We start from the raw sequence: 26,651 nt of genomic DNA on the forward strand, positions 1-26,651 counted from the left end.
TGTACCAGATGGGAAAACCTCTTCATTGCTTCTGAGACAAACATTTTAAAATGATTTCTTTCAGTTAAACTGGGCTTGGTTTTGTTCTGTGATCACAGATATCCCTCTTTTTGATCACAAATATCCCTCTGCTACTGCTACAGGCACAGGTGGCAACATCCATTGAGCTCAGATAGAGGCAGGCCCAGTGCCAAGATCTATCTAAGACCCCGCTCCCTTTCCTGATGAAATACTTAATGTATCTGGGGTGGCCCAGGAACCTGTATTTTCACTAAATCCTTGATAACACTGCATAGTCAACTGTGAATGCAGTATGTAAAGGATAGGAATTTGAAAATATGGACCTTTCTATTTGTCTTGTCTGCTGCTATCCTTTAGAATATAAGCGATCCACCAAAAATCCCCTCTCAGTTTAAATAAAGATAAAAGTTCAAGGATTTTCTGTATTGTGACTAAATTTTAAGTATTCAGTAACTTATTGAAAATAACAAAAATAACCTATTTTCTCAAGTAGCCCATCATTCTCAGAATGGGATTTCCCATGCTCAGTCCCCAGAAAGTCATTTTTAAATAAATTAGGGAAAGAAGAATATCATGTGGGAAAACCCACTTCTGCTACCAATAGAATAAAAATGGAGCAAGAAGTCAGAATACAGAAATCTTAACAGGCTCTGAAAGCTTATCCACCTGTTCCCATGCCATGAACACCCCAAAATTCTTGGACTTTTATGCCTGCATGTGAAGGACAGAGAAGAGATAAAAAGATGAAGAGGAAAAAGCAGAAGTCAGATTCCTCTTACAAAGGACAGAAGCAGAGATCAGTGTAGTGTGAGACACTGAAAAGTCAAGACTGTCAATCTTACCTAATGGACATGTGGCAATAATGCTGTGATTTAGAAGTCAGAGATGAAGGCAACCCAGTTCTACCCTTTTCTATGATCCTATTAAATGGTTTAGTGAAATCACAAGGTCTTTTGTGCAGAGTATGGCAAGAAGCAGATCATTTCTAAACCACTAGATCTGGCAAACACAAATTCACTGAACTCCACTAAAGGGAAATGAACTGTATTTTTGTTTGTTTGTTTGTTTGTTTTGTTGTTCTCTTCAGGATTATCTTCCATTGATAATGAAAAATCTTAACTCAATCCCAATATGAATGCCAAATATGTAGACCACCAGATATCTTCCCACATAAACACTAGGGCTGAGGAAGCTATTTGAATAGGTAATGGCTGATTCAACTTGATTTTGCTTCAATCTCAGTTGGAAATTTCAGGTATTTTTCATGAAACTTCAGATTTAGAAGAATGAATATCTGTAGAAATGCTCTCCTTGTGACAGAAAAAGACATCTCCAGAAACTTATGAAAAAGTGCTATGGTTGCCAAAACTATAGAAATGGTGCTGAAGCAGATGATGGGTGAGTCACTTGGTAAGAAGATGCAAAACTAGAGTCTGGGGCCCTTGCGATGCCATGTGTTTTCTATCTTCATGGACATCCATTTGGTCTCCTCAGTCACTTTTCTCTACAGAGCAGAGTGCTCTTCAGTTAAGGCCTTTTTACTACTCTATCCACCCTTTTACCACCATTCCTTCTCACTTCTGAAATTATTGTGCCCAGTTTTTCCCTCCTGGTTGGTGTTTTCCACCTGTATTGTCAGAGTTGGTTGACCCATTTTTTGGATTCCCTTGCAGCTCAGAAAAGTCAGAGTCTTCTTGGGGACATGCCTCAGACCCCTTATGCGATCTGCACTTATTGTTGTGTTCTATTAGAGAAAAAGCTGCCATCTCCACCCTGGAACTCCCAGGACCTCAGGCAAGACCTGATGAGCCTAATGACTACCTTATTTCTCACCTTACTAGCTTCTCAATTGCCAATTTTAAAGTGACACTTTCCAGGACTCCAAGAGCAGCACCTTTATTTTCCATAAATGGTTCTCTTCAGCCTCTCTCTCTCTCTCTATATATATATTTTTTAATTAAATCTCTTTGTGATTTACTATTAATAAGTGTCTGAATTTTTATCCTTATTTTATAGACCTATATACTTGGGGTGAAGTAAAATTTCTTAGGAGCAAAGAGATTACAAAAGATATTTTGCAATTTTGTAATTGATTGCCTATAATACTTAGGCAATACTATATACATGCAATTAATTGACTATAATACTAGCAATACATACATGCAAGCCTATCCACACATATACATATATAATATATACACATTCACACATGCACACATGATACCATAAAGTTGTACAAACATTTCTTATACACACATTCATATATACACATAGACAAAAAAATTTATGAATGCAAGCAAAGGCATGAACACACAGGCTCATTGCATATAGGTGTGTTTGCTCAACACCTGCATGCATGAATTCATGCAATCATACATGAACCAACCACACACTGTATGTATGTACACATACATACAATGCACATAATGATATGCATATATTTTATATGCATAATTTATAGTTTATAAACTTCCCCAACAGGGCAGACACTCTGAGAGTAGAAACCTGCATCTATTACATCCAACTCATCTAGAACAATGTCTGGCACAACTCTTATTTCTTGCTTTCCCCAGATATCCTTACTGACTGCAAGCTTCATGTGAAAATGAAAAATTTAAAAATACTTTATCTTTGCTTTTTCTAATGATTCACATGATTACATATAGGAGCAAAAGGAAAACAACTAAGGAGGCAACTAGGGTTGAGATGAGAGGCAGCACTGAGAGGGTACTCTAGAAATGGACCTTTTCCCACCAGCAGCTATTGGTGTGCAAGCCCTTAAGGAAACATGAACTTTGGGCCCACTAAGGCACTGTTGTAGTAACCTGCTTTAACTCTATTCAGGATGGCTCTTCTTTGCTTGTGCTTGTCACCCATGGACCGGAAGTACCTCTGGATTGATCCCTTACCCCTATCTGTTCTCCACCAATGGGGTGGTCCTTCTCTTCTTAATAAAGACCTTGGTCACATGGAGAAGCTTCTGTAATTTTTGTTCCATAATTAGTCTATTTGACTGCTTCATTTTTGCTAGCGAGTGGAAAGCTTGTGATAGAAGTTTCCTGAACCCATTTTATTCTCTTCAGCTTCATATGAATTATTTCATATGTCCATGTTTGCTTACAGAGCTGCACTCCCCAATTTCTTGGGATTGGGGTATGGGGATATGAGGCTTCCACTTCAAGTCAATGTTCTGAGCCATGAAAAACAGTGATCCTTGAGTCATAGTGATAGCACAGTGGTAGGTCACTTGTCTTGCATGTGGCCAAACCAGGTTCAATCCCCAAAATTTGATAGGGTCCCCAAACCTGCCAGGAGTAATTTCTGAGTGCAGAGCTAAGAGTAATCACTGAGGCACTACAGGGAGTGCTATAAGAACAAGAACAAAAAATAAAAACAAAAAAAAAAGTGAACATAGGAGGTTACCTCTTGCAGATAGGATCACATTTTGGGCCCTGCAAATGGAATCACACTCTGGGCCCTACACACACTTTCCAACAGGCTTGTACCTTGGATCTTAGAGAAGAAAGTCTTCTTGACAGGTGTTTGGCAGTATCAGAACATGAAGTTCTTATTTTCGGCTTCTGTTTTATTTGGAAAGTCAGTAAAGGAAAGTAGCAATTCATCTTTTTATATGTCAGTCCATGAGAGAATAAATGGAACCTTCTGGTTAAAATTTCACTCTAGATGGGAGTGTGATCCAGTGGCAAAGCAGAAATCTTGCATGCATAAAATCTGAGTTCAATTTCAGCATCATGACAAATTTGAAAAAAAAATTCCCTTCAGGACCAATTAAGATCCTAGAGCTGATGAATGAGTCCAAGAGTAGGACATAAAGAGGATGTTTGAGGTATAGGAACTCATAATGCTAGGACATTAATTTCATTTACCAAGAAAAACTTCTGCTATTTGATACGTAAACTGAATCAAGCAGATGTGAGAGCATGGGGACCCATGTGAATGAGGGTTTCTCAACTCATCTTTGTCTTGTAACTTTCCAGAAATCTTTTCACCTCCAGAGTGAGAGAAGGAGGAACAAATGTGAGATGATGGTAAGTCCCTACACAAATGAGTAGCAATATTAATCTATAAAATTTCAACCGTAAAATTATCAATCTCTGTACCAGAAAGTCAAAACTTTGTTAGTATCATGGAAGAAGCCCGGCCCAGTTCTCCTCAGCTGGTAGAACCCCCAAATCCCTGCTGCCTTAAATATTGTTTGTCAATCCCCAATCCATCATCATCTATAAAAGGACCTAAGAACACAGCTAGCTCAAAAAATACTAAATAGAAACTTTATTTCCTATACTGAGATGCATGCTAGGGTTAACACAGGTAAAGGCATATGTATGTCTGTATACACATAAATATACTAACTACAGAGAGTAGGGGAAAGTGTACACAGATACTAGTGTCTACCTGGAACTAAAACCAAACAGTTATTTCTTAAAACATTACTCTGAACAAGTTTTCTTCCCTGTTAGGTTAATACTGGAAATACTGGCAACTCACAGTGCGACAATGAGCTGATGATTCTGAAGACGAAGGTGCCAAACACAACCTTTTGGCACAGAGGTGTTTAATAAACACTAAGTAAAATAAAAATAACTGCTTTTCACTCTTCAAAAGGAACTTGAAATCCAGATGTTTTATTATGACTAGCTTTGAGGGATATCCTGGAGTTTAGTGCAGGCTGTTTCAGACACAGACTTAGCCATGTATGGCTGAGAACAATGAATCCACCTATTGAATAGCCACTCAGGATACTAATACAGCCATTAAACAGAACTGAAGGGGTAGCATGGGCTAATATATATGCACTTGCACTATGTATGTTATCTCAAATATGAATGTATTTACATACACATATACTTGTACACAAACACAAATGCACACACACACACACACACTCACAATTAAGCATGTGTTAATTAATACTCCTACTCCTTGCCTGGTCTAAGAACTGGCTTTGGTCCTCAGGTATATCAGAACCCTAGAGCCCTTTCATTGACTCTGCTCCACATGAGCAGAGGCCCTGGCTTATGCATGAGGAAGCCACTTAATCACTTAAAGGGACAGAACCTGCAAGGGTACCCTTGGGGCACAAAAGACCTCAGTTTTTCATCTGAAGATGATAGAATCTGCTATAGGGAGTTTCTGAGCAACCTCTCACATCTAAAGCTCATGATGGCCACACATTATTCAAACTCAAGCACAAGAACAAACTAATGAGGCTCCAGGTCAGGCAGATGTGGAGTACTGTAAGAAAGTCTGTGGGCTTGGGTGCAGAAAGCCCAATCTTAGCGCGCGCGCGCGCACACACACACACACACACACACACACACACACACACTTTGTCCTTTAGTCACAAAAGCCAACTCCATGGCTGGTAGCAGTGGCTGAAGCGTCAGGCAGCAGAAATTCTCATGACCACCAAGAACAGCTGAGAACACCTGCACTTCAGAGGCACAAAGACCTTCCTCATTCTGAATGCAGCCAGGAATGTTCAGAAAGACCTGGGCTCTCTGCTCAGCCACTGAAGCTGTTTTTTTTCCTTCAGATTCCCCACAGGACTTTATCTGCCCTTCTCATCCCCTCCATCCCATACAATCCCTGCATCTTGAGATCCATCTTCTCCTTTTTGTTGGATACATTCCCTCCTGCTTCCAGCTATTGGCCTTCACTTGGGCTTGGCTCCCTTTCAACAATTGTACTTCAGTATAATTTGTCTACTTGGCAGCTGGATCTCACTACTGCTTCTGACTCCTGGATGCCTGGGGCCAACTTGTCCCACAAACTGTCTCCTTTGAGTACCAGGTGACACCTTACACTTAACAACCAGCTTCCTGAGTTTCAAGCCAGATATTCAGATTCAAGCTTCACAGTTGGGGTGAACCTAGAAATTTATTATTTTTTTTAAAGGCACCTGGTTTCAGCAATCCTTGTTTTGATCTTCACAAATCCTCTTACACTGCTTACTGGTTGATTTATTTTGGTGATGTTGGGGATCAAAGAGAACCTTACTCAGAGCTCTCCTGAGCCTCATTTGAGCACCTTGATGTCCTGAGGTTGAACACTGGATTTGAGGCAGGATGAAGACAGACAAAGATGAGCAGAACTTGGAAGGAAAAGTGAAATACAACAAAAAGCTTTCCCCCAAAAAAACCAAACCATCTTGTAGCATGGTTGGGGTCCTTACTTCTGAACGTGGGGCTAAGTCTTGAAAAGTCTTCACAGTGGAATAACACCGAATTCTGACATGGGGGGGAGGTCAAGCAAGAGCTATGAACATGTGCAAAGAAGGAAATGACTGAGAGGTAGAAAGATGGACCATAATTTCTTATGGCTGTCTAAGAGAGAAAGAAATAGACAGATAGAAATGGAGGAAGGGAATGTATTCACCTTGTTTTTCTTGTTCACTAGCTTTACTTCTGCTTTCTTGTCTGACAACTGTTCCAAGGAAGATTTAATGAAATGCTTTTTGGGTCTCTGGATGCTACAGAAATTACCCACTGGAATGGTGAAGGTAACAGTCTCCTTGTATGAGTTTTGGCAGAGAGTAGCACATCTCACACTCAGGCCTACTGACATGGTGAGGGGCAGAACTCTTGTTGTAAGGACTGCCCTGTGCATAATAGAAGGGTTAAACAGAACTCCTGCCCTTCCCACCATAAGCCAATAATGGTCTTCCTATGCTCTGTGGCAACAAAGAATATAATCCAAGCATGACCAAATGGCTCCTAAATGAGTAGGCTTGTGTTAGGGGAGGTTGTTAGAAAATCAATTCTAGTAGAGAACCATTGGTAAAGTGGCTTTGGGGTATGAGTCAAGTTCAAATTTTGCCACTGATGCCACTAACTGTGCATGTGGACATATTACTCCTGCTGCTTCCATTGACTGTTGCAGAGAATGGGAAACAAGTTCAAGTTTGTAGGGTTTTATTAAGAGCAGAGATAAAGGGAATTCAACATCAAGTTTATAGAAGTTTATTGTGCACTGGCACAATGAGTACATGGCACAAAGAAGGCAAGTAAAAATGGCCCTAAGAGTAGCATAAGTAGTAAGAGGAGCAGGCAGCCCTACTTACACTGTCTTCATTGATGATGCTCTCAACCTCCATGTGTAAAATAAAGTTCAGCTGAAGTCTCAAAATTATAAAACATAAAGTCAACTACACTTTAACTAAGAACCAAGAATCAGGCAATGAATGTTGTCATTGCATTAGCAGAAATTACTTCTTCTAGAAATTCTTTTATAATACCTCATTTCTAAATTTGGGGGTACATTTGGTGTTTTCCTATGGTCCTTCATACCTGACAGATATACCTGTAATTGTTTTTTTTCTTAGACAGGACTTCAAAGTTCCAAAAGTTCATATCTACTTTAAATTCTTTCTTATTCTCCCAATCAACTAATAACACTAATATATATTTAATGACTTCTCTTTGAACATTTGTTTCTTGCTCAAGAGACATTCAAAGGATTCAGTCCAGGAACAGAATGGTCACACTTATGGCGCTCATGTTTTATTCCTGGTCCTGTGCTCAGAGGGAAATGATAAGTGGTTCTGGGGATTAAAGCAAGGTTGGCTTTGTACAAGACACACCAACCATTGTCCTATCTCTTTGGCATCATAGTGGATAATATTTCAATACACATGATTTCCACATTGAGTACAAGTTATTAGAAGAGTGAGCTCTGGAATTAGATGACGTGGGTTCTAATCAGGCATATACCACTTACAAGGTTAGGAAGCATCATTTGATAAACAAAACCAAGTTTCTTTGAAATCAGTGTTGTTTCTAGATCCCTGATAACTATGAGACAGAAACAAAACAAAACTAAACTAAATAAAAATCTACCATGTTTTCTTGCTTAATGGAATAAAGCTCATTTTTCTTAAGAAAGGCATGAACAAGAAAGTCTTTTTATAAGGCTAGCCAAGCCAATTATTAGGCAAGTAGAAACAAAAGAAAGAAATTTAGAAGTTTGGACCACAGTTGGTTCTGCAACTCAGATGAGCAACTGAAGCTCACCCAACCTCTGTCCTAGAGGAGTCGTTTTAGGCAATTCAACATCAAGTTTATAGATTCATAGATGGATGCTAAAACTAGGTCCATAGTCCGCTAAGGAGATAAAAACACCAAGTATAACAGCTCCCAGAAATCTAGGAGTAGATTAGGGAATGTTTGAACCAGATTCATTTTGCTTCCTGAAGACTAAGCCAGGTCATAACTTCTGAAGAGGGACAACTGTTCCTGTCAAGAAAGGATGCTAGATCCCTCATTCAGTTTCTCAAAGTCCCCTCACTATGGACCTGTCATGTACAGAGCACTGTGTGGATGGCTGGAATATAAGACTGAAAGGCCATGGTGCTTTCTCCCAGAGGGTATTTTCAAGCTAGTAAATGACACAGTTGCACACTCCAGATCATCTGAAAAGGAATGAAGGCAGGAATGAGCCCTGGTGGTGAGAGGAGGCTGTGCTTATGTCAGCTCGAAGCAGTCTGGGAAGGACTCCCAGAGGAGATGGTACCAGATCTAAGATTTGATGGATAACTGGGGCTTTGTCTGAGAGATAAGAGAGGGGCTTGGGACAGAAATCAGGTTGCAGATGCCTTGAAGGGCAGTGTGGGTTTTGATGCCAAGAAAAGGCCCGGAACAAAGCTAACACTATTTTTACAAGCTAGAAAAATAGCAGCAGCAGCAACAGCAGCAGGAGCCCTGGCCAGAACCACCCCCACAAAGAGCAAACAAAGCTACTCCTATCTCCTGGCTGTCTGCTGGAAAACTTACTAACCAGCACCTTTAGAACAAGCTGTTCTTTTATCTTGGATATTTTGATTCCTGCAAGGTTCTTCCTCTTCTTTTTCCTCAGTTCTCTTTGAGATCTGAAAAAAGCCGGAGTTGAGTTTTCCTTGCTCCTTTGATCTCTCTCCTCCTGTCCCAGGCTTCCCTGAAGGATCAGAAGACCAGGGGGATTGATGATAAGCTGGTGTACTGACCCATCCATGGGCCAGAAATGGGGGGAGGGCTTAGATAGTGGGTGTCAGGTCACCCCTTAGAGAGGCTGGAAGTGTCATTGGATGGCCTCCGATTCAGACCTACATCAAAGCTGGCATAGACCTCTTGTGCCTTCCTGAATGGAGATCAGGCCATTTCTTGACCTGAATCTGAAGGCAGAGACAATGCCACATTCTCTTACATGGGGCTGAGAAAGGGAAACAGGGGTAAGCTCAGGGAAGAAAAATTAATTTCAGAAGCTTAATATTTCTCAGCACATTGTAATTCCAAGGGAAGTGAACTTTCCCAAAACACAGCTTCTCAGACACATTGGACAGAGAATGCACCTCTTTTGCGTCAAACATGGGGATGGTAAGAGAGAGAAAAGAAAAAAGAGAGGAGAGAGAAAAGAAAGGAGAGAAGACAGAGGAGAGAGAAAGAGAAAGAGATACAGAGAGAGCTCAGAAGCAGGTGCCTGCCAGGTACTAGACACTAATTCATGGCTTCACTACATTCAATTTACCTTAACTTCTGTGTTAGCCCAAAGAGCTTACTGTCCTCTCTGCAAAAAAAGACAGTGTGAAGGACTGAGGCACAAAGGAGGGAGACTAGGAATTTAAACCCACATCTTTGGTCTCTGAATCTGATGCCTTTTTCCAACACCAAAGAATGTGTTCAGGCCATTACTTTGAAAATACCAGCACACAGACTAGGGGAGAACCAGCATCCTTGGTCCAGATTCAGTGGGCTCTGATACACTGTCAATACACTGCCATAAAGCTCCTGTGCATAGGCTGCTACTTCCAATTTGTACTTGGTACAAATCTTTAAGATCTATGTGGCTGGATGCATGAAGGAGATGGAGTTTTTTTGTTTTTTTTTTTTTGTTTGTTTGTTTTTTTTTAATGACTGAGGGCTTGTAGGATGGCTAGAAAAGAGACAAGAAGAAACATTTTCACCCAGATCTCCTCTCTTTTCCAGATTTGCCAATCCTAAATTGGCCATAAGGGAGAGAAAGAGAGATAAAAATATATATAAGAAGGAAAAAGCTATATCAGAATTGTTCAACAGGATTTTGTTGTTTTCCAGTTGCTGAGAATCCTTTTCCTGAACCTTCCAGGCACTGTGGAATCATAATCACACAACATTAAGAATCTTAAGTTTCCAGGTGACAGGGTCTAAGGGCACCCAAACTTCCAGTAATAAAATAAATAAGTCACAGAAATATGATATGCAGCAGCATCACCATGACTAGTTCATGGAATTCTGCAAGCCAAAGAACTCAAGATCCCACTCAAATTCTCTCTTCCCACTTACAAATAATATTTACTTTTGGAAAATATATGAGGGCCTCTCATTAGCTTAAAAGCATTTGTATTTTAAAGGGAACAGAAGGTCTCAGCCAAGGTTTCCCAAAGTAGAATTTCTGTTCCCTGATCATTTCTAAATGAGGGAAAGAGGGCCATTAGCAGCCTGGCTCTCTCCCCATTCGACTCACACAGCCTTCTGCTTGTTGCATGGACCAGCAACCTGCATAATGTGGCTTCTACTGCAGCAGGCCCCAGGAGGGATTCCTGGGCTCAAGGGAGGAGGTGAACTTGGGAATGTCTGGGAAGCAGACTGAGTCCAGAGAGCTTCAGGATTCCAAGGCAGCAGTCCTCTAATTTCCCACCTGGAGTGATCCATGCCTTCACCCCCAGCATAACTCATGAAGCTTGACAGTAAAGGCTCATGTCCCAGACAGGAAGCTACATGTCTGGATAGCCATAGAATGGGAACACTCCATCTCAGCATATGTTCTCTCCATGCCTATTAAAACCAGAAACATGGCATTGCCAGCCAAGGCACACATGGTCTACACCTGCCTGTCATAAGAAATCTACTACCATCAGGTCAGACCTCATGGATTTTAGGCCACTTGCTATTCTCAGGCACAATGTGAGATTCTGAACACATAGGATAAATAAGATGCTCCTTAGCATGGATATTAGGCTGCTAATAAAAAAAGTTACAAGTTACAAGAGTTAGGAAGAAGAATTAGATATTGCTTAATTCACTGGCCCATAAGGGAATATTCACTTTCCTTCTACAGGTTTGCTACCTTTCATCATGTTCTGACCTTACTACAACTTTGTTCACCTAAATAATTTCTCATTCTTGTTGAGAACCAGCTATAGCTGCTTAACACAGGTGATGCAGCCTGTAAGGCAGCAGTCCACACACAACATGAAGAGCATGTGGAGAACAGACTAGTGGACAAACTTAGCTACTATAGCACAAATATTTGTAACTACAATCATCAGACTGCATAGCACAATGCAATCACTTCTTCAATAAGGGCTGTTAAAAATCCTAGCAAGAAGTACAGTGTAGAGAATTTCTAAATAAATATGAATTTCTTTGAAAGCTCCAAAGAGAAAAAATATCATCTAATAAAGGGGTCCTTGGGTTAAAACAAACTTACTGCAGGATCTTCAGATCTGGGAAAAATTTGTGTGAAATATTGATGGTATAAAAAAGCAAATTTCCAAGAGTAAAATTCAGTATCAAAGTACAATCACTTACCTGTAATATAAAGTATGAACAAGAGAAGCTTTTTAAGTGTTTCTGACTCTGATCATGAGGAAGAACATTGTTTTCATTGTTACAAATCACATATATGCACAGACAAAATGGATATTACAGTCCACAAATTAGTAGTTATTTTTATTGTATAAGATACACTGACATTTACTATTCTGATCAATTCTATTCTGAAAATTCAATGGTCATGGCTACTGAATAGATCTCTGCTAAATCGATTTCTACTGAGAAAGGAATTAGAATTTCTGAAAGTATTAGAAAGAAAGGCTATAGTATAAGTGGGGGAAGGAAGGAAGGAAGGAAGGAAGGAAGGAAGGAAGGAAGGAAGGAAGGAAGGAAGGAAGGAAGGTAGGAAGGAAGGAAGGAAGGAAGGAAGGAAGGAAGGAAAGGAGGGAGGGAGGGAGGAAGAAAGGAAGGGAGGAAGGAAGGGAGGGAGGGAGGGAGAAAGAAAGGAAGGGAGGAAGGAAGAGAGGAAGGAAGGAAGGGAGGAAGAAAGGGAGGAAGGAAGGAAGGGAGGAAGAAAGGAAGAAAGGGAGGGAGGGAGGAAGGAAGGAATGAAGGAAGGGAGGAAGGGAGGGAGGGAGGAAGAAAGGAAGGGAGGAAGGAAGGAAGGGAGGAAGGAAGGGAGGAAGGAAAGAAGGAAAGAAGGAAGGAAGGAAGGAAGGAAGAAAGGGAGGGAGGAAGGAAGGAAGGAATAAGCAATCATTTATTCAAATAATTCTTTTTCTAATAAGAAAAATAAACAATGCCACAATTAAAATAGAAAATTGGGGAAATGTTATAAAATTCTTTTTGTGATAGTATCATGAATCATAAGCCCTGGGGTCCTGGGACCCTTTTTTTTGAAACCCAAGCTGGTTATGGGTGCTGAGAAAAAGGTTACCTAGTCCTCCGGCGTGTGCATCTATCAGCGACGTTCCCACAGCAAGGCCAGCAGGAAGGCCAAGGTCTTTTGCGGCTTCTGCTGTGAGCCCATTTCCAAGAGAAGTTCCTGGAGTAAGCACTTGGTTTCCTGGGTAGACAGGAGAAAAACAAACAGCTGTCAGTTTGAAAAACACAAAAGTAAACATCATGTTATCTTAAGAGAACCTCTCTTCTCCTGGGTTCGTCTCTGCCTTTTCTCAACATCACAAAGAAAGAAATGATGTGGCCACAAAGCATCCCTGTACTCAGGTGCATGTTCTTGGTGTGTGGGTCCAACTAAATAAAGCTAGAGCCCCAAAGCAGCCTTCAGACTGTATAGAAAGATTCCACTCATGGGAAATTCCAAAAGAGGTAAACACAGAGACTGCTTGAAGAATCAGTTAAGATGGTTGAATTGTTAATAATAAAGCAGCATTACCAACACACATTATCCACTTATACCCACACGTACACTCATGCATATACTCACGTGAGTACACACACACACACACACTACACACATATTTCCATGAATATATATTCCAAAGGAAGGTGCATGCAGTTACTTCCTACCCAAGGTTAAGGGAGGAAAAGATTAAGTTCCAATCAAAAATTTCTTGGAACTCCTTAAATTTCTCAAAATTTCTTATAAAAACTTCATTTGGAATAAATGAAACCTTGTGAACTTCACAAGGTTGCTCCTTGCATAACCATCAAGCACAAGTTGAACGGTGTTCTTTTGAGTTGTGCAATGCAGTGACCCTGATATTTCAAGTGACCTTGAATTCCTGCAGTCAGTCAGGCCTTCAGTTAAGAATTTATTGATCTCCTTGCTTTGTGTGGGCGCCTGGGTCCTGTCAAAAACAGTCCTTGCCTCCAACCTAGTTAGTGAGATGAGATCAGGACACAGAGAGCCACATAAGTGAAGACAGAGTGAAGGGATCCATGTGCTCTCAGGTGTTTATATAGGCAAGGGATGAGTCCTTTGTTCTCTTCCTTTGGCCCTACTATGGAGTTTATAGTATTTTTATAGGGTAAGGGGCCCAACTACTCAGATACTTTGGAGCTACAAAATTTGAAAACTTGGACTGTAGGCTCAGCAGTTTTCTCAGAGCTATGAAACCTGCCACTTGTTAATTATCCCATTAGTTTCAGGTCTTGTTCAGGTTAAGTAAAGAGTGTAAGTTGGGACCAAAGAAATAGCATAGCAGTAGGGCATTTGCCTTGCATGTGACCAACCCAGGATGGACCTGGATTTGATTCCTGGCATCCCATATGGTCCCCTATCCTACCAGGAGCGATTTCTGAGTGCAGAGCCAGAAGTAACCCCTGAGTGCCACCAGGTATGGCCCAAAAACCAAAAACCAAACCAAAACAAAAAAAAGTAAATTAAGGAAGGCAGGGGCTGGCCAGAGCAATTAGGTAGTACATTAGGTAGAGCAGGTTGGGTGTTTGCCTTACATGTAATCTACCCAGGATTTATCCCAGTACCATAGATGGCTCCCCTAACCCTCCAAGGAGTGACTAGAGTCATGAGCCAAGGCTAAGTTTTGTGCACAATTGGGTATGGCTCCAAAACAAAACAAACAAAACAAAAAAGGAAGGAAGAGTGAACAGTTCAATTCATAGTCTCTAAAACTTGAATCACATTCAATGTCCACTTAAAAGTTAATATCTAGCGGGTAGAGTGGTAGCACCATAATCTGAATGCATGTTATAAATGTGGAAAATGGGGGTTCCATCCCCAGCATCATGTGGTCTCCTGAGCACTGCAGAGAGCAATGCTTGAGCACTGCCAAAGTGTAGCTCAAAAATAAAACAAAACAAACAGAAAAGTGACCTCCAATTTAGACACCAAAAAACCTGAAATATTTTGGAACAACTTAGGTACACAGTTATTTTCAATGTTAATTTAAGAAATATATTCACAAATTAACAATCATAATTTAGTTTTTATTTGAGATTACTTAGTAAAAAAAATACACAGCAGATGGTAAAATTTAATAGAGGAAAATAAACATAAAACATCTCAATAATTTTTACATGAATTACATGCTGAAACTATTTTTACATGAGGCAAATAAACTATTAAATTCATTCCAACAATTTTTTAACTTTAATATGTCTACAGAAATTTTTTATTTATATACTGGCTTGTAGTGTTACAGCCCTTAAGATGGGCTTGGATGGTGGATGGAGGCCTTTGTTCTTAGGCCCCGGCCATGTGTCTCCATCGCTCATTGACTGGCAGGTCTGGGTCCAGGAAAGCGATGGGTATCGAACTCACTCACAGGCAGGCTTCCAGAGAGACAACATCTTTATTTAGCCCTAGCCAACAGATGTGGCTGCTAACCATTTACGCATTCAGCCCGGAATATTCTCGCTTCTCCCTCAGCCATAGCTCTCCATCCAGGTAAATGCCAATTCCTCTCCATCCTGGCCAAAGACCAAAAGACCCTAATCCCTTGGCCCAAAGACCTTATCTAACCTTCCCAAGACCACTCCCAGGAATGGGAGGGGTCTTTCAGGTAAGGTTACACATAATATCCCGGGAGGAGTCACACTGGCTTACAGATTTCTACTGAATACAGTGGCCAAGTAGATATGGCTAAGACATAGCAGTTATCCAGGAGTGATAAGCCCTGAGCACTGCAAGTGAGGAGCAGGTAAAAGTTTAACATGTCATATAACAAGGTGGCAGGCTACAAAATTAACTCACAGAAATCAATGGCCTTCCTTTTTTTTCTTTTTGTGGTTTTTGGGCCACACCTGGCGGTGCTCAGGGGTTATTCCTGGCTGCTCAGAAATAGCTCCTGGCAGGCACGGGGGGACCAAATGGGACACTGGGATTCGAATCAACCACCTTTGGTCCTGGATCGGCTGCTTGCAAGGCAAACACCGCTGTGCTATCTCTCCGGGCCCTCAATGGCCTTTCTATACACCAATAATAATAGGGAAGAAATGGACATTAAGAAAACAACCCCACTCACAATAGTGCCACACAAACTCAAATATCTTGGAATCAACTTGACTAAAAATGTGAAGGACCTATACAAAGAAAACTATAAAACTCTGCTCCAAGAAATAACAGAGGACACATGGAAATGGAAGCACATACCCTGCTCCTGCATTGGCAGGATTAACACATCAAAATGGCAATACTCCCCAAAGCATTGTACAGACTTAATGCAATCCCTCTAAAGATACCCATGACATTCTTCAAAGAAGTGGATCAGGCACTTTTGAAATTCATTTGGAACAATAAACACCCTCGAATAGCTAAAGCAATCATTGGGAAAAATAATATGGGAGGAATTACTTTCCCCAACTTTAAACTGTACTACAAAGCAATAGTTATCAAAACAGCATGGTATTGAAATAAAGACAGGCCTTCAGATCAGTGGAATAGGCTTGAATACTCAGAGAATGTTCCCCAGACATACAATCACCTAATTTTTGATAAAGGAGCAAGAAATCCTAAATGGAGCAAAGAAAGCCTCTTCAACAAGAGGTGTTGGCACAACTGGCTAGCCACTTGCAAAAAATTGAACTTAGACCCCCAGCTAACATCATGTACGAAGGATAAATCCAAATGGATGAAAGATCTCGATATCAGACCCGAAACCATAAGATATATAGAACAACAGGTAGGCAAAACACTCCAGGACATTGAGACTAAAGGCATCTTCAAAGAGGAAACTGCACTCTCCAAGCAAGTGAAAGCAGAGATTAACAGATGGGAATATAGTAAACTGAGAAGCTTCTGCACCTCAAAAGAAATATTGCCCAGGACACAAGAGCCACCCACTGAGTGGGAGAAACTATTCACCCAATACCCATCAGATAAGGGTCTAATCTCCAAAATATACAAGTCACTGACAGAACTTTACAAGAAAAAAAACATCTAATCCCATCAAAAATGGGGAGAAGAAATGGACAGACACTTTGACAAAGAAAAAATATATATGGCCAAAAGACACATGAAAAAATGCTCCACATCACTAATCACCAGGGAGATACAAATCAAGACAACTATGAGGTACCACCTCACACCCCAGAGATTGGCACACATCATAAAGAATGAGAACAAGCAGTGTTGGCAGGGATGTGGAGAGAAAGGAACTCTTATCCACTGCTGGTGGGAATGCCGTCTAGTTCAACCTTCATGGAAAGCAATATGGAGATTCCTCCAAAAACTGGAAATCGAGCTCCCATACAACCCAGCTATACCACTTCTAGGAATATACCCTAGGAACACAAAAGTACAATAGAAAAATCCCTTCTTTACACCTATATTCATTGCAGCACTATTTACCATAGCAAGAATCTGGAAACAGCCAGAAACTGTGGTACATATACACAATGGAATATTATGCAGCTGTCAGGAGTGATGAAGTCATGAAATTTTCCTATACATGGATGTACATGGAATCTATTATTCTGAGTGAAATAAGTCAGAGAGAGAGAGAGAGAGAGAGAAAGACACAGAATGGTCTCACTCATCTATGAGTTTTAAGAAAAATGAAAGACATTCTTGCAATAATAATTTTCAGACACAAAAAAGAGCTGGAAGTTACAGCTCACCTTAAGAAGCTTACCACAAACAGGGATGGGTTTAGTTAGAGAAATAACTATGTTTTGAACTATCCTAATAATGAGAATGTATGAGGGAAATAGAAAGCCTGTCTAGAGTACAGGCGGAGGTTAGGTGAGGAGGAGGGAAATTTGAGACATTGGTGATGGGAATGTTGCACTGGTGACGGGTGGTATTCTTTACATGACTGAAACCCAAACACAATCATGTATGTAATAAAGTTGGTTAAATAAAAAAAAAACTACACAGGAAAAAAAAAGTTTAACATGTCCAAAATCTGCTTGACCACCCAGAACAGTAGAAACCTGAAGGAGGACAGGCTATTTTAGCTGTAGGTGGGCTGGCTCTGTACACCCTCAAAATGATGTCACCTTATCCTGTACCTTGCACATAAGACAAAAATCCTGCTTTGAGCTAGGACATGGTATATCCCTTTCTCATTGTTTTCTTACTTAATTTACAATAACCCTCTGAGAAGTCTGATTTCTCTTTCCCCATTGAGCTGGAAGATGAAAACAGAAAGATTCATGGACTAAATCCATTTTCCCTACTTACATTCCACTCTAACCTGTGCACAGTTTTATCATGAGGCATTTTAATGATGCTATTTTTTTATTTTAAATAAATGGTAGGTTCAAGAGAAACATTCTACCAAAAAGCCCCCAAACTATACATGATTAACAGTACCATCATTTGAATATTAAGCCCTCTAAAATGAGATTTTTAAAAGGCTCATTTTTAAAACGTTGTGGAAACAGGCAGTCAGTAACACATTTGTTCCCAACCTCTACTGATAGAAAGGTGTGGTTTTTCAATAAAAATCTTTGGGACAGAGAAGCTATTCCTCCAAGTCTCCTGGCTAATAAGTGTAGAGAGAATACATGCATTCTCCAGGAAATACAAGTCCTAGAGAACTGAGTTCATTCCAAGAGATGCTAGAAGACCACACAAAAATTTCTCCATTCAGTTAGCAACATTACCAAGCACAAAGAAACAAGGGCTGTAACGATGGTACATACATGAGGTAAAGCTGGGTAAGTTGGCAGGGATAGAGAACACATAGTCATGCAAATCAGGGCTCTGGATTTAACTGCAAATCCCACTGCCAGTTTCTGGATGGACGGAGACCCGAAATAAGGTGGGTGGATCTGAGCCTTTCTAAAGATAGACAAAGGACACACCAGGGTCAGGCAGGGCAGTGCCGAAGCCATTTCAGTAACTCAAGAGCAGAAATGAGGGTGAGGACCTTCAGTGGCTGGCAGCACTGAGCAATGAGATGAGCTGAAGAAGCAGAGACTGCTCGTATTTGTGATGTGGCAAGATGTGGAAGTCATTCTGCAGATGCTTAGAGGTCAGAAGTATGGATGATATGGAGATATTGTCACCTGGATCCCCAGATGTGCTGAGTTAAGAGGAGTCTAACTTCCAGCTACCAATTCCTTCAGACCATCATGTCCACAGTAGTTGTTCCCTGTGATACAGTGACATAGGAGCCAACGCTCTCAATCATCCCAGAACACTGCCAGCGGTTCAAAGAAAGGGGCTGTGTCATTGCTCTGATAGAGGGGAAACCCCAATAAACATCCTACACCCCCAAAGCTATCTCAGGATCTGTTTCTAGAGAATCCAAAAGCAAAAAATCCAATTGGAATGACTTCTCAGTCCAACGATCTAGGAATGAAAATATACATGTATCCAGATATACTTCTTTCCTTTTTTAGTATAACTAGAACTTCTAGGAACATACTAGCTGTCTGCAATCCCAGCAGGAAAAACTATTTTGGCTCTAAAGATTCAAAGGAAAATAATATGGCAAAAAAAAAGAGGAAGACAGAAATGATCGTTCTCCACACTCCAACCATGAACCCTCTGCCCCATGCAACAAGACTTTGAGATTATAAGTCAGACCCACACCAGAGGACTATAGGAAGGAGGCAAGTTCCAGTGCTTTGCAATGACTTTTGCTGAAATAATCATCCTTCTTCCACTCTAGTTTTAAATTAATCAAATTAATCTTAGCATTGGGTTTTCCCAAAGTCCCATGATATTCGCACATACTATTTTGGGGTTTTTCTTTGGTTATTATATGTAATATATATACACACATATATTATATGTTATACTATTCCAGTAACAGGGTAATAAAGAGAGCCCCCAATTATTCTGTATGCTTAGAGTCAAGATCTAAGCGGTCAAGATGAGAGGGGGATCCATTCTAGGACAATCTTCGATCTTCCAAGACATACAATGTTATGGCCCAAGCATAACTCTCATGGCCAAGGAGCTAGTGCTACATGGGTAATGCACACTTGGTGTTCTTGAAGTGCTGCAGAGGGATGATCAAATAGGCTTGGGTACTCAAGAAATCAGAAAGTAACACTATGTCTTCTAGCCTTGCATTCCTTCCTAAACTAGTTCAAACTGAAACAAAAGTCAGGGGGAATTAAAGAAATGCTGCAGACCTTTTCCAAATCTCTCTTCCCAACTGGAGGCAGAAAGAAACCTAAGGAGCATTTAATTTCTTGGTACTACTGATGGTGTCCTTATGTACACATGCTCACTCAGGGACTCTACCAGGGTAAGTGGTCCGAGGACACTTGGGCTCATGTCCACTCCATTTCCCACAGAAACAAGCAGAGGCAATGAGAGCGGTCAAAAGCCAGAGCCTACAATTATCTGGTGGTTGGTTGTAGCCCTCCTCACAAGTGGGGCTACTATTACACCCAATCTTCCCCCACCAGTCTTCAAATTATCTATGACTAATGAGCACTTTGGGAACAGTTTCAGACACATACATAATCCTCTTTCCTGACGTCAGCAACAGAAATTAATGACTATGTGGATCGCTGAGAGACAGAAAATGCATTATAATGGTCAAGGGAACTGTTACACTCTCCAGGAAGGGGGTGGGATGGGGGCGTGGTGCCGTATTAACTGGAAAGTTCAGTGTTCCTTTGTATTCCTACAAGCAGTAGATGAAACCCAGCCCAGTGGTGGAGTTGGCTCAAGCCCTTGGGACTGTCAGAGAGATTTGGGTGTGGGTGGCATATACCCCTCAACCCTCAGTGCTTGACACTGGCGCATCAGTTCCTGCTGGGACTTAACAAGGTCAACTGACCAACCAGATTGGGTCTGGCCTTATTAAGGGCCACCTCACCCATAGGCCCTACTTGCAGAGAGGGTTTGCTGGTCAAGTTAGATTGTGAACTGCTTGTGCGAATGGAGGCACCTAAACAAGAACTTCCAGTATCTCAATAAAAAGCTGATGTTCCCTGAAAAGCATGTGGTGGGGTTTATATGAGGTTGTTTCCCCAAAGCATACTGTATGCTAGAAGAATTTAAAGGATGTGAAGATCTGCTGAGACTCTGGTTAGGTGTCAAAGACAGGTGAGAACAAATCCTCACTCAGCAAATCAACACCATCTTGTATTTAAGGTTGCTAGGGGACTATAGATACTTTCAAAAGAACTAACAGAATTAGTCCCACAGCCAACGCCTAAACTCCTTTCTTGAACTAATTTCAAGGTATTTTCTAGACCTGGAACCACAACTGACACCAGATTGATGCCAGATTTTTTTTTTCAGGCCACACACATTTATGCTCAGGAGTTACTCCTGGCTAAGCGCTCAGAAATTGTCCCTGGTTTGGGGGGACCATATGGGACGCTGGGGGATTGAACCTCGGTCCTTCCTTGGCTAGCGCTTGCAAGGCAGACACCCTACCTCTAGTGCCACCTCGCCGGCACCAGATACCAGATTTTGATTTAAAAAATATCCCATCTATTCCTTCCCTTAATTGTGATGTTCCCAACAAATCAAATTAGAGAAGATGATGGAAAATGAAAACATGGCACATTCTGCCACTTGAAACAGATGTTCAAAGACAGAGTCTAAAAAATTAGCTTGTCATTTCCCTTCTAAGAATAATTAATTTTTTTGGAAATGAAACGTTGCTTTAAATTGTGCCCTAAATGTAAGTGTTTACCTACTCTGTGGAGGGAAATGTGGCAATACCAAACATGCATTAAAAAACAAGGTTCCTGGACTCAGACAGCTTCAGTTCAACAGGTACTTTTCCAATTTCATACTTCTGAACTACAGCACGTAACTCTTTGATCATCTAGGTGATTCTCTGGTTTTCCCTGTTGCATATTTTTATATCTTTGTCCTTACATTAACACTGGGTATTTAATAAAATTCCTGTATATTTCATTTATCTGAAGTGCTCGGGATTGAACCCAGAGACTCACATATGTGAGACAGGTGCTTTACCAGGAAGTCACTTGCCTGGTTCCCTTAAATTCAATTTTGAATGATCTTTTCCACTAAGTTTTGTTTAACCCTGTGTTTGTCTTTAACCCTATTCCTTTTCTAGACAGATAAGCACTCAAAGATACTTTACTTAGGTCTATATTCATTCCTGTCCCACAGTTAGTAATGTATCTAGAACAAATTTTCCATGACTTCAGAAACTTGGGCTTAAATATTAAGAAAAAGATAGATGCACAAAGATTTGATCCATAAAGATAAATCCATATAAATTTGAGGGCCACAGAAGTAGAACAGGGATAAATATGCTTGCCTTGTGCATAGTTTACCTCAGTTTGAGTTCAGAACTGCATATGGTCCACCAAGCACCATCCAGAATTATCCATGAACACAGAGTAAGTTACCCTGACTGAGCATGACTAGGACTGGCCCCAAACCAATAACAAAAAAGTCCATAGAGCACACCAACCCAAAGTGCACACAAATACATACATACATTCATTCATACAGAGAGGATATACAGAGGGATAACTATGGTTTGAATAAGTAAGAAAGGAGAATGGGATCATATTTGCCTCCTATAAACTGCTGAGATAGTACCAGCTTCATACTACGACCCCATTATATAACTAATGCAGATGCTATGTAGCATTGCTTACCCTGTGACTATGAAATATTTGTCCAGCAGGCCCTGCTCTCTCATCAGAAACACTAATGATAGAACTTGAGGTCACCACCTTCCAGTGGAATTAAGGTGTTTAAATGTATTTCTTGGAATCTTATATAAGAACTAGGTCCTGGTAAATGTACAGAAGAAAACATACAGGAGGTAAAAACCCTAGCTCTAGTTCAATAGGCCTAAGGAAGGCAGACCGGTGATTCAATTTGTTCTAACAAGATAGTGGCAATTAATATTAGAGGAGTTGTAGGATAACTACCATGAGTAAAAGTGTCATTATTGAAACCTTTGGACTTTTCAGTTGTTATTACTTTCTTTTTTTATTTTTTTATTTTTTTATTTTTTTTGGGCCACACCCATTTGATGCTCAGGGGTTATTCCCGGCTAAGCGCTCGGAAACTGCCCCTGACTTGGAGGGACCACATGGGATGCCTCCGGGGGATCGAACCGCAGTCGCGATCTTTTCTTGGCTAGTGCTTGCAAGGCAGACACCTTACCTCTAGCGCCACCTCTCTGGCCCCCAGTTGTTATTACTTTCAATGCTAGCAACAAACATATAAAGCTGTATTAGAATAATCCTGATTGGTAAAAGGCAGTGAGGCCACAGAGTTTGTTCAGAGTCCCTTATTCACTGACTTCTAAATCAGGGTTTCAGTCTAGAAGATGGTCAGATTCCAAAGTCTGGGATCTTCATATTATACCACGTAGATGACAATGGTGATGATGTGATAATAATATTTTTTTTTATTTGGATGTGAAGGCCTACACTCCATGGTAGGTAAAGAGAAGCTACTTCCATCTCTGTGTTTGAGAGTCACTCCTGGCATTGCCAGGTATAGAACTGGGGTTGGAAGCATAAAAGCCAGTGCCTTAATCTCTGGACAATGGCCCCTACCATGAAGACTAGAGTAGGAAGATAACGAATCCAGAGGATGCTTTCACTGCATGCTAAGGGTCAAAAATAGAGAGGAAGGTCTTTTCATTTGGCACAAGTCTCCCCTGGTGGCTCATTTCTAGAATAAACTTGCAAGAACCATAAAAGCCCAACACACCACAAGTTCAAATTGGAAGGGTCCAGAAACAGACACTGGACTTGAAAAGACCCTTCCAGGCAGTTAACTTCAATGAATAGGTTTTATAGGAGATAAAAACTAAATCCAGAGAGAAAGGAGTTTCCCGGGGTCTCCCAGCTGTGACAGCAAAGTCCTGATTGAAGCCCAGGAGGCCCTTCTCACAGTGGCAGCTGCCTCATTCTGTGCACTCTAGAAATGGGCAGCAGGAAGCACCCTTCAGTCAGAGCTGTAACCTGGAGGAAGAGCCAACAAACCCCAGGGACCCCAGTAGAGCAAGTGGCGGAGGCTATTCAGAGCAAACAGGACAGTCTTTTTTTTTTTTTTTCCTTTTTGAAATCATCCATTTTGACACCCACACTGACCTAGTTCTCTAGATAATTGCCAGTGCCCTATTTTATTCTCACCTAGCCTCAGGCTACCTCCGAAAACCCTTTCCCAGGTAGATCATAATTAATCACTCTTTCCTATGCAATTCCTCAGCATGTTTCTTGGAATGACATCATTCTGCCATACCAAAAAATGACTTATTTTTTCTTCTTGGGCCCCATTCCTCTATATTGTGAAGAGAAACATCTTGCGGGCAGAACTTTTACCAATGTTTCCACAGAGGCAGGTATGTTCGTAGACTCTCTAGAATTCTTCTGGTGTGGATAGGGATCCTGGTTTATGACCTGAAACAATGGTTGTTTTCCTGCCCAGAGTACCCTCTTTTGTGAAAAGGTTCTAAGAAGGCTTTTTTGTTTCCTCCTAGGCTAGTTGATAAGAGGAAAGCAAACTAATATAAATAAATTATTTTGGGTTGCTGTCTGCAACAAGAGCAAGTGTCCAATACATGCGTAATCTTATTGTGGCTATTATGAGTGCATTCCTGGGGTATTGGGTACTGCCTGGTAGTTTTTCCTGGCTGAGCAGATAAAACTTGTGGAGAGATCCTTGATGTCACAGTATGTGGAAATATATAGTTCTGGGGTCATTCAAGTCAACCGCAGAAACTATGAGAGTCACTGAAATATTCACAGCAATGAAATCCAGTTTTCCATCTCACACACACACACACACACACACACACAATCCACTGTGTCTCCCTATGGTCCTGTCTCCAAGGCATGTCGTCAGAGTGAAATGTTTTACAAGTGTAGAAGGTATTTGCTTAGGAGTTATTTTAAGGACCAAATGCTTGTTTCAAAAGAAAAAATTATTTTTTCAATGAAATCCTTGACTGTCAAGATGACCAATGATTTCAAGACCCAGGCAAGCAATTCTGTCAAACAAATGTAAAAACAGCAGTGCACCCGCCACTACTATTCCTAGGGAAAGGCAGATTCGGTAATACATCAAAATAGGTGAGCTATTCCTGCACTGACACAGGACCTTTAGTGTTCCCAATTTTGTTTTGGCATAATCTTGTTTTTTTTTTTTTTTTTTTTTATAATTTTTTATTATGAATTATGAGAACAAAAGATGCAAAGAAAGAGGATAAGGTAAAGTTACAGTGGAAGGACAATCACCCATAACATAATTATCAGAAGAAGTCCCCTTGCTGATATCTTAACTTTGAATTTTCACCAAAGAAAGTTAAGATAAATAAAACAGAATCCATGTGCAATTACTTTTTCCCTCAAGTCCCCAGATTGTAGCACATTATAATATTTCTTAACAGCACACAAGGCAATCTAAAGCCATCAAACTTACGTAACTCCTTAAACATTAGAGGCATAGTATTTTTTACATTTCCATGTACATGCATATTAGCTTAAGTTAACCTCAAATTTTAAGTGGGTGTGTTTTAAGGATTAGAGTCAAAGGAGCACAGTAAAAACGGTGTTAGAGTGGCAATTGTTGTTTGCATAGGCCCTCCAAAATATGAGAGGCATGGAAAGGAATAGCCTTGGCCTAAATACAAAGAGATCCTACCCCTGAAGTTTCCTGGCATAAGACCAGCTCTAGGCCTCAGGAAAGTTATCGTTCGCTCCAAGACATTGTCCGTAGCGCCAACACACTTATCACACAGTCTCTGTTGTTGGTCTCATGTTTCTGTATTAAAGATTCTGGAATCTGCATGTCCTACATTGAAGTCATGATGTGGAGTGCCTTTTCGTTTCACCTCACCATGAAAGGGGAATGCAGGAAGCCCTGTCCTGTAAGCAGGTTGTTGTTGTTAAGTCTTCTCAGTGTTAAGGGAAGTCTCTTTTGAGCAGGACGATGTCTGAGCAGTGGTAGGGTCTTCCGTGGTAGAGGATTGCTTCCAGGTGATGTTATAGACAAACCTCACCATAAAGGGGCAATACAGCAAGCCCTGTCCAGTAAACAGGTCATTGTTCTTGTTGTCTTCTCAGTGTTAAGGGATGTCTCTTTTGAGTAGATCGATGTCAGAGCAGCTGTAGGGTCGTCCCTGGTACAGGAATGCCTCCAGGTGATGTTATATACAACCTTGGATGTTTTGTAAATGTCTTCTGTAGATCAAGGGGTAAATGGAGAATGCCCATTCTTCTGAGGCCTGTGCCAGGTCTTTATGTCAATGTTCAGGGTGTAAGGTCTCATTGCACTACAAGATTTGTGAGTTCCCATTTCTATTAGATAAGAACTTATTGGTATGTATAGTATTTTCCTATGTTAGTGTGCCTACGCAAACAAGATATAAAGCCACGTGGTGCTATCAGATATATGGGGGAATAAGAACATTTCCAACAAGACCCATGACTTGGTTCAAACATAAGTATTAAACTGAGGGATTCTTTCACACCAAATTCCATATTGAGCAGTTCATAAAGAGAAGATAAAAAACATGGGGGGGGGATCATCACTGTATAAGAAAGTATTTAGCAAAAGTTATAGCCGTCAAAGAAAACACCCATAAAATGTTGAAAAGATATGTGTCCTTTTTATGCCTTTTAAAATAGTTGGGTGGGTGTTAACTCTAGGGCACCACTTTGGTCTGTGAATTAGGACTCAACAGTACTTAAGTTAGAAAGGGTAAAAAAGGAGTAATGATGATAGGAGTTAAAGAAGTTAAAGAGAAATATGAACTTATGAAGGGGTATGCAAAAGGGCAGAGTACAAAATGGACATTCTGCATACATAAAAACATAATTCAATGATAGTGAGTACTATTAATGTTTCTTGTGAGAGTACTATTAATGTTTCTTGTAAGCGCGGGGGCGATAGCCCCCGCGCGATTTTGAAAATATAGACTGGACAGAGATTACCAGTGCCAGCCAAGCCTCCTCCTGCTAGACTCCCGGCTCCCAGGAAGGAGAGATCCTTCAAGAAGCTGGGAGAACAGAAGTTCAGAGCCCCACCCAGACCCTCCCTAAGGAGCCGCATGGATAGTGGGGGAAGGCCTAGGGTACCTTCAAACTCCACCAAGGGACCCAACTCACCGGCTTGCCCAGGGGTATGGCCCGGGGAAGCCCTGGAGATCTGGAGCAAGGCGGCAGAGGGGTGCTGGGGTTACCCAAATCCCGCTCCCCCCCCCTAGGCCTGGCCAAGCAGGCCTCCGGCATGGCGTGGGCCTGCCAAGCCTCCTCCTG

The 26,651-nt window shown here is 41.0% G+C and overlaps 1 protein-coding gene across 4 annotated transcripts in view; it reads right to left on the reverse strand.

The window, feature by feature from the left end:
• Nucleotides 1–26,651, reverse strand: part of FGGY (FGGY carbohydrate kinase domain containing) — a 941,338-nt gene that overhangs the window by 224,111 nt on the left and 690,576 nt on the right. For all 4 annotated transcript variants that reach the window (XM_049774587.1, XM_049774588.1, XM_049774586.1 and 1 more), the window contains exon 7: nt 12,487–12,615. In XM_049774587.1, coding sequence (XP_049630544.1) covers nt 12,487–12,615 — 129 coding nt within the window. The remainder of the gene's footprint in view (nt 1–12,486; nt 12,616–26,651) is intronic.

This window comes from Suncus etruscus, chromosome 6 (genome assembly GCF_024139225.1).
Source record: "Suncus etruscus isolate mSunEtr1 chromosome 6, mSunEtr1.pri.cur, whole genome shotgun sequence".
In the NCBI taxonomy this organism is placed as follows: domain Eukaryota; kingdom Metazoa; phylum Chordata; class Mammalia; order Eulipotyphla; family Soricidae; genus Suncus; species Suncus etruscus.